This window comes from Garra rufa, chromosome 9, assembly GCF_049309525.1.
Source record: "Garra rufa chromosome 9, GarRuf1.0, whole genome shotgun sequence".
Classification (NCBI taxonomy): domain Eukaryota; kingdom Metazoa; phylum Chordata; class Actinopteri; order Cypriniformes; family Cyprinidae; genus Garra; species Garra rufa.
Window position 1 is genome coordinate 22,080,460 of NC_133369.1, and position 15,874 is coordinate 22,096,333.

A 15,874-nucleotide genomic window follows, 5' to 3' on the forward strand; every position below is an offset into this window, starting at 1 on the left:
CAGTTTTCCTCTCCCTCGTCCCCCCCCTCCTGTTCTCCGCCCAGTGCGCCGCTCACGGGCCGGAGCACAAAGAGAGTCATCCAGCACTTCTCTCTTTCTCTGCCACATAATCCCAGCATGAGTGCTCGAGGAAGCAAAGCTAAAACCTTAATCCTTCTCACTGGGGACACCCAGCAGCATGTGTACTACGAGCTCTACTTAACAGGCCGGAAAATGATCAGTTTGTAATGAGTTTTTAAATATTCACCACTAACTGTCTGACTTGGCTGTTTCAGTGGATGAAGCTGGATTGTGAGGAAATTTACTTGAGATCATCTTTCTAGAAAATTTTTAAATGTAAAATCATTTAAATTAGCTTTTTATTTCAGAATTGTTTTCAAAAACAAGGGTCCCACTTTTTATGTGACCCTGGACCACAAACCAGTCATAAGTAGCACGGGTATATTTGTAGCAATAGCCAGAAATACATTGTATGGGTCAAAATTATAAATTTTTTTATTCATGCCAAAAATCATTAAGATATTAAGTAAAGATCATGTTTCATGAAGATGTTTTATAAATTTCCTACTGTAAAAATATCAAAACTTAATTTTTTATTAGTAATTTTTTTTTTTTTTTTCAGATTCCAGATTTTCAATATTGTCATATCCTTACAAACCATACATCATTGGAAAGCTTACTTATTCCTTTTTAAATGATGTATTGACCCTTATAACTGGTTTTGTGGTCCAGGGTCACATATTAGGTGACTACTGTGTACTTATTGTGTTCATATTGTATTGCAAAACACTTTGGCTGATATTGAGATGGAATACGGGTAAGGTTAAGGACAGGTTTGGTGATTTGGTGAGGTAGGTTTATGGGTTGGCTAAGGGTATTAGGGATGGGTTAAAAGTGTAACTATAAATGTAATTACAGAAATTAATTACACATGTAATTACATGCAGGTATTGTTTTTTTGAATATACATACAATGTAAAAACATGTATCATATATTATTTAAAAGTTTTTTGAGCACCAAATCAGCTCATTAGAATGATTTCTGAAGGATCATGTGACACTGAAGAATGGAGCAATGGCTACTGAAAATTCAGTTTTGCATCACATGAATAAATTGCGTTATAAAATATATTAAACTAGAAAACATTCATTTAAAATAGTAATAATATTTCACAGTATTACAGTTTTTTTCAGCATTTTTGATCAAATAAATGCAGACTTTGTGAGGATTCTTTCAAAAACATTTAAAAACCCCAAATTTTTATTTCATATTTTTGCTTACTTCATTAATGTTGCGAGTAAAAATACGCTGAAACTTTTTTGATCAAAATCTGCTCAGCACTCTGCTTGGCGAATCAGATTTTCTATAATATTGTGTTATATAAAGTTTTTGATAGCATTTTGCTTTATCGTATTTGAATCTATTGTGTAAATTGACCCTGAAGGATCATTCCTCATGTGCACTGTGATTCCACTAAGCTCCATTCCAAAGGGACTTCATGTGAATCTGATTTGCCAACTTGTTTCCCAAACCAGTCAGTCTTTCTCACTTCACTGGTCACGCTCTTCCTCAATGTCACACAGTGTCTTTCAGTACCAAGTGTCGTTCTTATCACAGTTGTCTATCGCTTGTCTGTGTGTCTAGACTGATATAATCTTGAGTCTGTTGTATTTATCTTCAGTTGTTGAAGGCACATCAGAAGTGTAATATTGCACTTTCTGGCTGAGAAATTGGAAACTAGCAAACTAGATTTTTTTTCGTCTTGGTGTGTATTCAGAGGTGTGTTTGGTGCTCCATATTTTAAACCAGCTGCTCGTCTCACACTAATGACCCTTCCCTCTCCTCCGCCCTCCCCTCCTGTCACTCTGCCTGGCCTGCGTGCAGTGCTGGAACTTAGTTGCTGTTTTGTTCACAGGCTACATGGGTTACTCCCTCTAGAACCATAGCTTGGATGTGTTTAATTTGGAATACTCTTTTAAAACAGCTTTGACTTCAGTATATCTTATTTAAAGTAAATTCTTCAAAAACAACAGTGGATATAGAAGACATAAGCACAAATTCTAATATAACAACAAAGCAATTGATGGTCAAAACTCACCGTCTTATAATCTTAAAGGGATAGTTTACCTAAAAGTGAAAAACCTGCAATTAATTACTTGCCCTCATGTTGTTCCAAACCTGTAAGACCTTTGTTCATATCTGGAACATAAATTAAGATTTTTTTTATGAAATCAGAACGCATTCTGACCCTGTATAGACATCAACGGTACTACTAGTCATTGTTTTTGTTTTCTTTGCGCGTATAAACTATTCTTGTAGCTTCATAATATCATGGTTGAACCACTGATGTCACATCGACTATTTTATCGATGTCCTCACTACCTATCTGGGCCAGAAAGCTCTTGGATTTCATCAAAAATGTGTGTTTAGAAGATTAATGAAGATCTTACGGGTTTGGAACGACATGAGAAGAGTAATTAACAGAATTTTCATTTTTGGGTAAACTACCCCTTTAAAACTTAAGGTTCTTTATTGGCTTCCATGAAGTTCCATATAGAATGTTTACCATCCATTGCACAAAAGGTTCTTTATAGTGAAAAAGATTATTAATACTGTAGGTTATTAAAATGTTCTTCACACAAAAAACATTGCTCACTGAAAGGTTCTTTAGAAAACTCAATCTCTCTTCTATAGTAAACCCCTTTTTATTTCTAAGAATGGAGTGTCTGTAATCTGCGCACTTCAAACTACATTTTTCTGCTGAAGCTCAGACAGAGAGGCTAGAGGAGAACGGGCGAAGGACAGAGGAACAGCCAGACTAACTCTATCAAACTGGGTCCCACTCAGAACACAGGAGGCCTAGTGCGGCCCACATTCTAAATTTAGAGGCCCTGGTTTTGCAGAAGGATCATGGGAAAATGGGTCTCCATCAGAGCATCTGGACAGTTTGAGTCCACACTGATTGCCGAAGCTGGCTAATTGCGCTTCGCAAAGCTGGAGAACGCGGATCGGCTGACTCAGGAGTTGTCACGGCCACATGCCCCTCGTTTGAAACACCTGAGCCTTCTGTGCGCGGTGGGTTATTCCCTAGAGCCACATTACCAGTTTAAGGACAACTGTTGCAGAGTAAAATTGAGTACAGTCCTGGGATACAAAACAAGTGTAACCATAAACACTGGATGATTCAGTGAAATCTCCATGCAAATGAAGTGAAGACTTCCTGTTCCTTTCATTTCCAGCCTGGATAACATCAACAGTTTTTTCGGTCTTACAAAATTAACTCTGCACCTCGTAGCTTCACATGCTCTGCTTTGGAGATGTTTGCACAAGTCACTGCATGCTATTAAAACCAGTGTGTGACCATATGCGCGATGTCTCGATGTACACGTGAGTTTAAGCTGCTAACCGTTTCGCTTTCTATCTGTGCTTCTCAGTCCACAGTGCCACCGCCCACTTTCTCCATGCCAGTCACAGTGCCGGTGTCCAGTCAGAGCCCTCTGCCATTCAGCAATCCCAGCAGCCTCGTCACCACTTCTTTCGTCACCTCCACTCTCACAGATCCGCGCCTGCTGTCGCCACAGCAACCGCAGCTGCAGAGGAACACGGTGTCTCCAGGCCTGCCACAGAGACCTGCCAGCGCAGGTAAAATCCTGAGCAGATCAATGGTGCTGGGTACCAGTAAGCAAAGCTGGAAGGAGGAAATAGTAACTCATGTTGTGTACATGAGCTTATAATGTTGCCCTGTAGGTGTCGGATTACCCTGAACAGCTGTTTCAGAGATATACCACTGATTTATGCATAAATCAGTGGTATTGGATAAATACATAAATTGGATATATTTTTTAATAATATTTAAAGTGATTGATTTTAGTGTTTATTTAATTTTTTTTTATTTAATAAGAGAAAACTATGGAAGCCCTTTTCCACTACTGAATAAAACTCTGAATTAAAAAAAGGTTATTGCGAGTTTTTATCTCACAATTCTGACATTTTTACTCAGAATTGCGTGATATAAACTTGCAATTGCATGTTATAAAGTCAGAATTGCAAGATATAAACTCACAATTCTGACTTTTTTTCTGTCAAATGCAAGTTTACATCTTGCGATTCTGACTTTTTTTTTACATCTTGCGATTCTGACGAACTCTTGACTTTTTTTTCAGAATTGTGAGGTGTAAACTTGCAATTGCGAGTTTCAAATCCAATTTTGAAGGAAAAACTTTGAAGGGAAAGACTGATAAACAATCGCAGTTCTAAGAACATGAATTAAACATAAACATGAACAAAAAAAGATATAACCCGCGTGGATATAACCCGGCTGTTATAAGTATATAACATTTTATTCTGAGAAAAAAATCAGATTTGAGTTTATATCTCGCAATTCTGACTTTATTGCTCACAATTGCAAGTTTATATCACACAATTCTGAGAAAAAAAAGTCAGAATTGCAAGGTGTAAATTCGGAATTGTGAGAAAAAAGCCAGAATTGTACGATTAAAAAAGTAGCAGTTACCTTTTTTTTAGTTTTTATTCAGTTTAAAAAAAAATGGCTTCCATAGAAAACATTTTTTTAACTAACTAGCATTTAAAAAGATCAAAATACTAGAATGATTTAATCAGTGTTAACTAATGAAAGCTTATTGTAAAGTGATTCCACAGAATTGTAATACAGGCATTTATCCGTTATCAGCCATAGCATCAAAATAAATATCACCTTCATTTTGACCAAAATTGTAATATTTATGCATTCCTATGGCATGTATTCTTACTTCAAAACAGGCTGAAGTAAGACTACATATACGTTTACATTTCAGTATTTTAATACCAGTTGTAGCATCCATTTTACACCTGGTATCAACATGTTGAGAGATACAATTGTAAACGAGGTTCAGAGGATCCTATTGTGATTTGATCACTTAAAGCTCCTTTGGAGGTGGTCAGGGACACATTGCATTTATAGTGTAAACACTAATGTTTCCTGATGCATCCTTGAAAACTCGAAGGACTACTGACTCATGTAAAACGCAATCTTTGCTAGGAAAGGCTTTGAAAGAAAAGCAACTGCTTAATCGATTATTTTCGAATGGAACAGAAGCTTTATTGCCACAAGGCAGTTTTAGTGAAAATGTCGTAGGCTGATAATCACAGTATTTAACTACTTAGCACAAACCGATTGATTCATGTTGCATACGCAGCCAGTAAACTTGCTGCTTTACATTTAAATGGCTGGTTAGCATTCACTAAAGCATTTCAAATTTCACTTTCAGAGTTCCACCGAAACCCTCCACATCCCCAGCTCCACCTGTATAGATCTACTACAGGTTATTATACATGCTACTTGTGCAGCAGCAGTATGTCTTAAATACTCACAGCATTATATTGTATTGTATTGTATTGGCAGTAGCAAGTTCCTGTACTTGCTTTGCAGCAGCAATACATCTACAACCATAATCTTTAAAAACAATAATAATTAAATACCTGTACATTATAGATTTGTGATGCCTAAATCTACTTGATTAAAAATGTACATTTAAAGTGACTGATTTTAGTGTTTTATTATTATTTTTTTTTTAATAAGAGAAAACTATGGAAGCCTATTTCCCCCACGGAATAAAAAAAAAAGATTATCACAACTTTTTATCTCATGATTCTGTCTTTTTTTCTCAGAATTGCGTGATATAAACTCACAATTGCAAGAAATAAAGTTGGAATTGCGCTATAAAAACAGAATTGTGAGATATGGGCTTGCAACTGCGAGTTACAAGGTCCAATTTTGAGGGGCCCATAGCATAGCCAACAGCAGCAGCAATTCAACAGCGTAGCAGATGTATTCCACCAAGACCAAGTACATTAACATTGTCATATCCATTACCATGCTAAAAATCTTCAGAGAGCTGTCATGTTAGAAACTGAATTTATTCCTATGCTGGCAAATCTGAATTTTCAGCAGCCATTACTCCAGTTTTCAGTGTCCTGATCCTTCAGAAATCATTTTAATATGCTCAATTGGTGCTCAAGAAACATTTATTATTATTAGCAGTTTCATATTTTTTGGTGGAAACAATAAATTTTTTTAAGAGTCTTTGATGAATAGAAAGTTCAAAAGAACAACATTTATTTGAATTAGAAATCTTTTGTAACAATGTAAAGGTCTTTATAAATTATGAATTTAAAAAATATTGCTGACCCCAAAACTTTTAAACAGTAGCATATAGTATATATGATACAATATACTGTTCAAAAACAGTAAAAAATCTGATGCACAAGACTGTCACGAAATAAGACACCCTTCCTTGAAATTCTGGACCCCATCCCCCAAAAGACACATGTTCATGCCAGGTGTAAACAGCAGCTTGTCTTGGCTGACCTTTTGTGCTCAAATCACCCGAGACTAATGTTATTTCCTTATTTTTGCTCTGAAAACTTCATGTTTAGTTCCACTTTTATTGGCATTAGATCTAGATTTAGAGTCTGTAGTCTGGACTCGAAATTTCAGCCTTCCTCTAAGCTATTCTGTCCATTTTCCAGGTGCTCTTCTGGGAGGTGACCTCAACAATTCAAACGGAGCGTGCCCAAGCCCTGTGGGTGAGTCTTTCCTCCTACCAGCCAGACGGCCTCGATAATACCTCTTCATTTTCACCTGAATAATACATCAGTCTGAGTCAAACTGCTTACAATCGAAGGGCACGCTTAAGACCTGCAGAGCAGAGTGAGGGTTTTCAATCTCATCCGATAAGATCTGATGTGATCTGACTGTGATTATGAGAATGACAGCCACTCTATGAAGGTTGTCCGGGCGCAAAAATCTGAAAGCGAGTGATCAGGCTATCGGACATCCACTGTACACTCGCACACCTGTTTGCTTGTGACAGCTGAAGCTCACACTGTGTTCTCTGAGCATGCCTGTAAACACCCTCATGGGACCATGAGGCACGAGTGACAGAAATGTTACGGGTCAACACCACACATGTCAGTTTTTCCTACTCCGTACTTTCATTTTATATTATCGTTTGCGTTTCGTTCTCTTTCTCTTTCCATTTCTGTGCCCTTGCATAATTGTCTTCCCATCATCTTCCCCTCTCAGCTGTTCTTCATATCTCACTCATGACATTCTGAATACCAAGCTTAAACCAGCACGCTCCGTCCCCTCCCCTCCCCCTCTGTCACACTCCCTTCTCTCCTCCCAGCCAATCTTGACAGTCCCTGACAGCTGTAGGTTCTCCTGCCTCGGATCTTCAAAGAGCACATGAGTCTCATGGACATTTTAAGTGGGCATTTAAAATGTGAACATTTAATCAGTGAAGAGGCCTTATGGAGTCACTGGAAAAACACCCCCCATGATTACTTGGAATTGTGTGTTTATTCTTTGGCACATTCCATGAATATTCCGTATTTTGTTGTGCCATTTCTTTTCTTTTTTTTCTTTTTTTTTAAAGAATTAGAGCCCCGCTCCTGTGTTTTTTGTTATGTGACGTTTTAGACGTAAACTTAAACAAGACTTAAATGGTAAAAATTGTATAACAATGACATACTTGTGACATTATTATTAGAATAGATTGATATTGAATATAATTCTCTTATGCTCATCAAGGCTGCATGTACAAAAATGTATTTTAAGTAAATAAAAATTAAATATATATTTTAAAATATACGTTATTCCTGTGATGCAAAGCTGAATTTTCATCAGCCATTACTCCAGTCTTCAGTGTCACATGATCCTTCAGAAATCATTCTAATATGCAGATTTATTACTTTTATAACCATTGAAACCATTGGGTTTGTTTTTTTTTGGAACCTGTGATTCTTTTGTCAGGATTATTCAATGAATAGAAAGTATAAAAGAGCAGCATTTATTTTTAAATATAAATCTTTTCTAACAATTTAAGTCTTTGCTATCACTTTTTATCAATTTAACACATCCTTGGTGAATAAAAGTATTAATTCTTTAAAAAAAAGAAAAAGAAAAGAAAGAATAGAAATGTACCGACCACAAACCTTAAAATGGTAGTTTATGTTGTTACAAAAAATATATATTCTAAATAAATGCTGTTAAATAAAAGTATCACAGGTTTTAAGAAAATATTAAGCAGCCCAACTGTTTTCAACATTGATAAATCATCATATTAGAATGATTTCTGAAGGATCATGTGACACTAAATACTGGAAAATTCAGCTTTTCATCACAGGAATAAATTACATTTTAAAATATATTCACATAGAAAACAGTTATTTTACAGTGAAATTGAAATAATATTTCAGGTTTCTCTCTGGATTGATCAAATAAATGCTGCCATAAGCCATATATATATAAAACACTTTCCACAAATAGGGTGCAAAATAGTAAATTATTAAAACTAGTTTACTTTCTCAATAAATGGAGATTATTTTGGGACAAAAAATTATTCTTTTACCAAAAATTTGATACTTTTTCCCCCCTAACTTTGATAACATGATTTAACGTTGAATTTGATCAATAAAAGCAGTTTGGTAAGAGCAGAGAGAGGTTCTTGAGAAAAAAAAATTCACTCTATGTTAAATTGATTCATTTATTTATTTTTATTATATATGATCAAACTCAACTTTAAACCATGTTATCAAAGTTGGGGGAAAAATCATCAAATCAAAATTTTGTCCCAAAGTAATCTCTATTTATTGAGAAAGTAAACTAGTTTTAATAATTTTCTATTTTGTACCTTATTTGTGGAAAGTGCTTTTTGTATGTGTGGAGTGAATATTTTTTTTCCCCTAAGAAACTTTCTCAGCTCTTATCGAACTGCTTTTCTCTGTCCATTACCACTCCTTGTGTCTCATTCTCTCGCTCTCTCTCTCTCTGTCCATTGCCCCTCCCTTCCCTCCATTCTCAGCTGTTGCTCTGGGAATGTCAGCATTGACGTCATATAGCATTCCTACCATTCCCATGAGAGAGAGGGACAGAGAGCGAGAGAGACATGGACAGAGACGAAAAGAAAAAGGCAGTCAGACCTTTGAAGTGGAGATTAGTAGAGACCAGGGCTTACAACCAACACTCACACTTATTTACAGCACACTTACAGATACACATGCTCATATCCACTATATTTACCAGCATACTTTCTGACCCAAGTTCACCGAGCATAAACAAGTGTGTTTATACACATGTTTCTGCCCCAGCCCCCTGCCCCTCTAAAAACCAGACTGAACTTAAAGCTGTGTTTCCTGGGGCAGAGAACAGCTGAGCACGTCTCTTCTCTGCTGCCAAGGAATTGCAGCTCCCTTTGCAATCTCTTTCCATTCAGAGCTGCTGACGCGGTTGTTGCTCACACACACACGTCCAGCGGAGCAACACACAGTTGTTGTTGCCCTGTAACCAGAGCTCAGATAGGATAAAATATCAAACTGCAAAAGTCTCTCCAGCCTGTTAAATGATTCATAAACTGAACACCTCTACTTTCGATAGACAGTTTTAATTTAGTGTATTAATTTAGTTTAGTTTTTAAAGCGTCAGCTTATAGCACATTTTAGAAGCAGTAGGGTGGTTGGCAGAGCTTTCATACTAAATTTACACTGCCGTCCAAAGTTTGGGATCAGTAAGATTTTTAGTGCTTTTAAAGTTTCTTATGCTCATCAAGGCTTTAAATGTTTTAAAATAAAGTGTATTCCTGTGATGCAAAGCTGAATTTTCAGCATCATTACTGTAACTGTAAATTACAGTTGTGCTTTGTAATATTTTGCTGGAACGTGATATTTTTTTTCAGGGTTCTTTGAAAAAAAGAATAGCATTTATTAAAAATCTTATAATATGTGATAAGGGTCCTTATCCATTTCCAGATTTCCATTGATGTATGGTTTGTTAGGATTGAACAATATTTGGCCAATTTTCTCAAAATATTGAGAAGTTGTCTAAATTAAGTTCTTAGCAATTATCTTATAAGTTTTGATATATTTACGGTAGGAAATATACCAAATATCTTCATGAAACTTGATTTTTACTTAATATCCTAATGATTTTTGGCATAAAAGAAAAATAGATCATTTTGACTCATACAATGTATTATAGGCTATTGCTACAAATATACCCGTGCTACTTAAGATTGGTTTTGTGGTCCAGGGTCACATAAAAACTACCATTTGAAAGTTTGTGGTCAGTACATTTTTTTTTTTTTTTGAAAGAAATTCATATTTTTATTCACCAAAAAAGTGATAGCAAAGACTTATATTGTTAGAAAAGACTTCTATTTTGAATAAATACTGTTCTTTTTAATGTTTTATACACCAAAGAATCCCAGGTTAAAAAAAAAACATTAAGCAGCACAACTGTTTACAACACTAATAATAAAAGTAATAAATCAGCATATTAAAATAATTTCTGAAGGATCATGTGACACTGAAGAGTGGAGTAATAGCTTATGAAAATTCAACATTGCATCACAGGAATAAATTATATTTTAAAAATATATTAAACCATTATTTTAAACTGTAATGATATTTCACAATATTACAGTTTTTTCTGTGTTTTTGATCTAGTAAATGCAGCCTTGATGCGCTGTATGTACTTTGAAAAGACTCTTTTCATAAATACAATATATATATTATAGTTATAACAATAGAAAAACACATGTAACATTTTGTTAAAAACATTTTGTTAAAAAAACATTATGTTAAAAACATTACATTACACTACCAGTTTGTAGATTACAGGTTTTAAACTTTACTGGTATTAAGCAGGAAAATAAATAATAATAAAAACCGGTAACGATTAATAAATGCAGCCCAAAGACAATTTTTTTTTATCAAAATATAATTGTTTCTATTTTGATTAAATAACAGATTTTTTTTTTATTTAACTGTAAATAATTTTGTTAGTTTCTGTTTTGTCAGATGGATAGGATATCTTAAAAGAAATCAGTGACTGTGAAATCAGATGATGTTGCTGTTATGTTACATAGTGACAGCACCGTATTATAGCCCAGAAATTTACCCTGTGCCATCCAACTCTTGTAGCCAACCAACCCCGTCTCCCATACAGCAGCATGTTAAAATAGCATTGCTAAAAATATTTGTAGTATAAATATTTTGGATATTTCTGTTCAGCTGAGATGACAGTGCGTTGCCATAGCACTAGCAAGTGACGTTCATGTTGTGCTGAGAGAATAGTGTTATTCAGTTCCAGAATGTGGGAAAACATTGGGAAAGTCCCCAGTCTCTCTCTCTCTCTCTCTCTCTCTCTCTCTCTCTCAGCCATGCTTTGAAACACAGATCATAACTCATATACTCTGCCTGCCTTTGCAAACACTGCTCTTGAGTTTGACTACTTATCAGATTAGATCAAGCATTGCATGTGCTACAACGTCATAAACAAAATAGAGCGAAAATATGTCAATAACAAAGCTGGGAAGAAAGTCGAGGAACAGGATGAACTGGTGTCAGTTAGATGCCCTGATCCCTTCCCTGAGTGCGTCGGCTTGTGCGTGCGTTTCCTCCCTGAAAGGAATGCAGTTCTCCAACCTAAAAACCGGTAACGATTAATCCTCCAATTACAACATAATAGAGTTGTAATCCCGAAAAAACAGAGGATTTGGTTTGCAGCGCAAAGTGTTGGAAAACACATCTGCCGTGGTGAGGGAGACCCTAATAGGATTATTTTCCCTGGTGGGTAATTATTGTGTTTTCCCATCAATACAAATTACAGGAAACACAAAATATGATACCGCTCATGTATCTGAATTTTGTGTTTAAAAAATGCAGAAGTGTTTCTTAGGGTTAATGAGAAAGAAATGAAAAAGAAACCCAACAAGATCTTTTCTTGTAAGTAAATACCAGCTCTCTGTTGACATCTTTTTGTCTTTTTCCTGGTTCTCTTTCTTTAGCCAATGGTTACGTCAGTGCCAGGGCCTCCCCAGGACTCCTCTCAGTCTCCAACGGCAACAGCATGGGGAAAGTAGTGCCGGCTAAATCTCCCCCTCCACCCAGCTCTCAGATGGTGAACAGTCGTAAACCGGACCTTCGGGTCATCACCTCCCAGAGCAAGGGTCTCATGCAGCTGGTGAGCACTTCCACATTACTCTACATGAGCCTCAAATCTCAAAGCTCTTCCATGTTACAACATATGAGGGCTAATGTTAAAGATGGGAACAGGTCTAGGTTTATATGCTACACAGGAATTTTTCACAAGGACTATGAGAAGGGAAAGTAAAGCTGTCAGATACACTGAGCTGATTCATATACGTCTGTCTGTCTGCTCTTAGTGTGTGTGTGTGTGTGTGTGTGTGTGTGTGTGTGTGTGTGTGTGTGTGACCTCGTTTACACCTGGTGTAAAGATTCATCCGGATTGATCCGTTCACAGGCGACCGGTACTAAATACAGTTGTAAACGAGTCTGAAACATTTTGTCACCACATTACACTACCAGTTTGTAGATTACAGGTTTTAAACTTTACTGGTATTAAGCAGGAAAATAAATAATAATAAATAATAAAAAAAAAAAGAGGGCAGTCGTGGCCTAATGATTAGAGAGTCAGACTTGTAACTCGAAGGTTCCGGGTTCGAGTCTTAGGTCGTTTCTGTGACTAAGGTGAAAAACTTAAGCAAGGCACCGAGCCCCCAACTGCTCCCTGGGCGCTGCAGCAATATGGCTGCCATCATATCTGTAGACTAAGACCTTAAAGGTTATTAAGACTTATATGGATTAATATAACATAAATTATGTCTCTTACTGAAACATGTTGTAGAAAACCCCTGAAAGATTTACATTATTTAAAAAATCCAGATCGTTTTATACATATTTTGGACTATGAGGGGTCATCATTATTTCGATGATGTCAAATGGTTGCACGCAGTGATATGCTGTTTACGTCATTTATGCTTAGATTTGACTTATTAGAAGGGTCAGAGAGCTGCAGAATGAATCAAAAATATATATTTTTAATGACAAAATGTTCATTTTGGGGTGGAGTAACCCTTTAAACCAAATGTCTAAACTTTCAGTGGCTTCTGCATCATGACAAGCATGGTATTTGACATTCTGCCAGGATGGCATCTAGCGTTTCTAGATAAAAGAGAATAAAGATGTTGGTCTTTTGAAAGTTTTATTCGTTCACCAACATTTTCCCAATCTTTTCTCCTCTTCTTATCGCTAGGAACGCAGTGAAGACTTACATCGCTTCTTTTACTACCCTTCGACTGCAAATTACAACCAAAAGCCATACAATATTGCATCGTATCGGTATTTTTATTTTATTTTTTTTATTTATGAAGACACAATTTACGCTATATTAAGCCATACAAGTCTTAAAGGGATAGTTCGAGCATTTAAGACATGAAGTTGTATGCAATCCTTATCAGCACTATAGTGTATACACACTGACCCACACTGCGTTCACCTCCCTGGTCAGAGTTCTGGCCGCTGGAAGTTTTTCAAGAAAGTAGTCACGGTTAGTTTCCGGGGCCTCAAAACTGTGCGTTTTTACGTGAAAAAAATATATGCGTTTCAAAGCTTGATTAATTTACATCACAAAAAACACTCCTGACAAAAATCATACCTCAGTTTTAATCGGCACTATATTCTTTCCGTTTCCATCAATCCGCGCTGCTGTCAGTTCGCACGTTCCGATCAGCTGTTGATAGCGCGACTCGCTGACAACATGTCTGACTACGAAACTTCTGATGATGAAACCAATTTTAGCACAATGTCAGACGGAACAGACGATATATATATATTTTTATATTAGACCTCGTTTCACGTGATTTCCACAGGAGTCTAAACATCAGATTGTTTACTGTACAGTTTAGACATGGGATCTCCAGTCCTCGTGAGCTACTGTCTTGCTGGTTTTAGTTTTTCTCTGATGCAACACACCTAGCAGGCTTGTACAGAATGTCTCATTTGAGAAAGGTGTCCTGTCATAGGAAAACATCGAGCTGCAGGAATGTAGCTCACGATGACCGGAGTTGGAGATACCTGGTTTAGACCTACCTGTATGTGACTTCAAGCACACTTATAAACACGATGATACCGACACACGTTCCGCATAGTTACAGACAATAACAAATATAGCAAAGCATCATATTTTGTTGTGTTATATAGATTCAATTAAATTCATTAGTTATGACATTTACCGATTTTCTCACCACATAGACAGTCGTTTATTGTCGATGCTATCACTGCCCCGGTTAGAATATTCTCAGTGTAACGTTAGCCTAAAAACCGACGTTAGCTTCAAAATAAACCTGTCGTATGCGACATAAAGTTAGTAAATAGAGCTTACCCGTGGTACTGGTACAGCAGAACTCTTTAAAATCCGTTTTTTGATTTTTCCTCCTTGGTTGGGGATGTAATCGTCTTCGCTGAAGTGAGCACTGCACACACGAAAATCCTTGATACTGGATATTTTACGTTAGCTCCCGCAGAGTAGCCGATGGCAACCAGCCAAAGCTGTCTCATAACTATATCAGAAACAGGAAAACGATGGAATCTGAACGGCGATCCCTGCACATTCTTGTGGTCACAACCTGGGAATTTACAAGTTCGCACCATTGCTAATTTTCTACTTTTTACGTCGTTGTCATTCGAGTGTGTAATGGAACAGCTGATCAGAACGTGCGAACTGACAGCAGCGCGGATTGATGGAAACGGAAAGAAAATAGTGCCGATTAAAACTGAGGTATGATTTTTGTCAGGAGTGTTTTTTGTTTTGTAAATTAATCAAGCTTTGAAACGCATATATTTTTTTCACGTAAAAACGCACAGTTTTGAGGCCCCGGAAACTAACCGTGACTACTTTCTTGAAAAACTTCCAGCGGCCAGAACTCTGACCAGGGAGGTGAACGCAGTGTGGGTCAGTGTGTATACACTATAGTGCTGATAAGGATTGAATACAACTTCATGTCTTAAATGCTCGAACTATCCCTTTAATACTCAGGGTTATAATACTGCAAACGTTCAGTGTTTTGGTCTGAGAGACTGAGACTCTTTTCTTGAAGTCTCATCAGAAGTGGTCACTGGAAACACATGTTACTGGCAGCTGTGTTCATATCAACCGGGAAAGAAACCAGGTGTAAAACAGGGAATGTGTGTGTTGGAGTTGTAATCTCTGTTTTCTATTTGTTTCTGGCCTCGCAGACAGATGAAGAGCTGGAGTTGGTGAGTGAGGTGAATACAGCTCAATTCTTTTGACTGTTGTGCTGTGAGCGGTTTCACAACGTTTGAAGAATGTTTGATGAATGTTTAATGGATGTTGTGTATGTTTTTTTTATACACGCCATTATTCACTGATCAAGCTTTATTGATTACACTGTCTGATTGGTTAAATTATATTCATTTGTGTTGAAGCATACAGTGTATTTCATACATGATCTAATTGGTGGTCAGTGAATTGGAGTTAAATGCGCGCTGTTTATTCAGTTGCAGGCTGACTGCCTGATTACTGTGTGCGGCTTTAAATGAATGCGCACACTCAAGGCGAAATGCACATATGCATGGGTTGATCTCACATGAGTCAGACACACTAGATCAAATGTGGAGCGCAGCGGAGCAGAAGCCCTCACTCCAGAGATCAATTTGTCTGTCTGTCTCTCTCCCACCTTCTTTCACTTCTTGATGTCTTTTCCTCTAATGATTGTTGTCCAATGACACATTAAGTGTAGTGCATGCACATCTGAGTTTGGGGTGGGAAGGGAGGGTGTTTCAGCCATCTCAGCATCTGGATCTGACTGCGTGCATGAGCAGGGCAAACCAATGTCCAATGACTGCTGAATCATAGAAGTCTGTTGACTGGAAAAGTGGCCTCTATCTCAGTGCCCTTGCAGAACCAAGAGGACTCTCAAAACGCCCGAGGGGTTTAAATGCAAATGTTTGACACTGGTTTGCCCTGCAGACACACTCTACCCATTTTGTTAT

The 15,874-nt window shown here is 37.0% G+C and overlaps 1 protein-coding gene across 1 annotated transcript in view; it reads left to right on the plus strand.

Moving 5' to 3' along the window:
• mef2d (myocyte enhancer factor 2d) overlaps positions 1-15,874 on the plus strand; it is an 80,176-nt gene that overhangs the window by 52,213 nt on the left and 12,089 nt on the right. The window contains exons 5-8 of the mRNA XM_073847778.1: positions 3,436-3,643; positions 6,530-6,586; positions 11,848-12,023; positions 15,098-15,122. Of these exons, the coding sequence (XP_073703879.1) occupies positions 3,436-3,643; positions 6,530-6,586; positions 11,848-12,023; positions 15,098-15,122 (466 nt within the window). The remainder of the gene's footprint in view (positions 1-3,435; positions 3,644-6,529; positions 6,587-11,847; positions 12,024-15,097; positions 15,123-15,874) is intronic.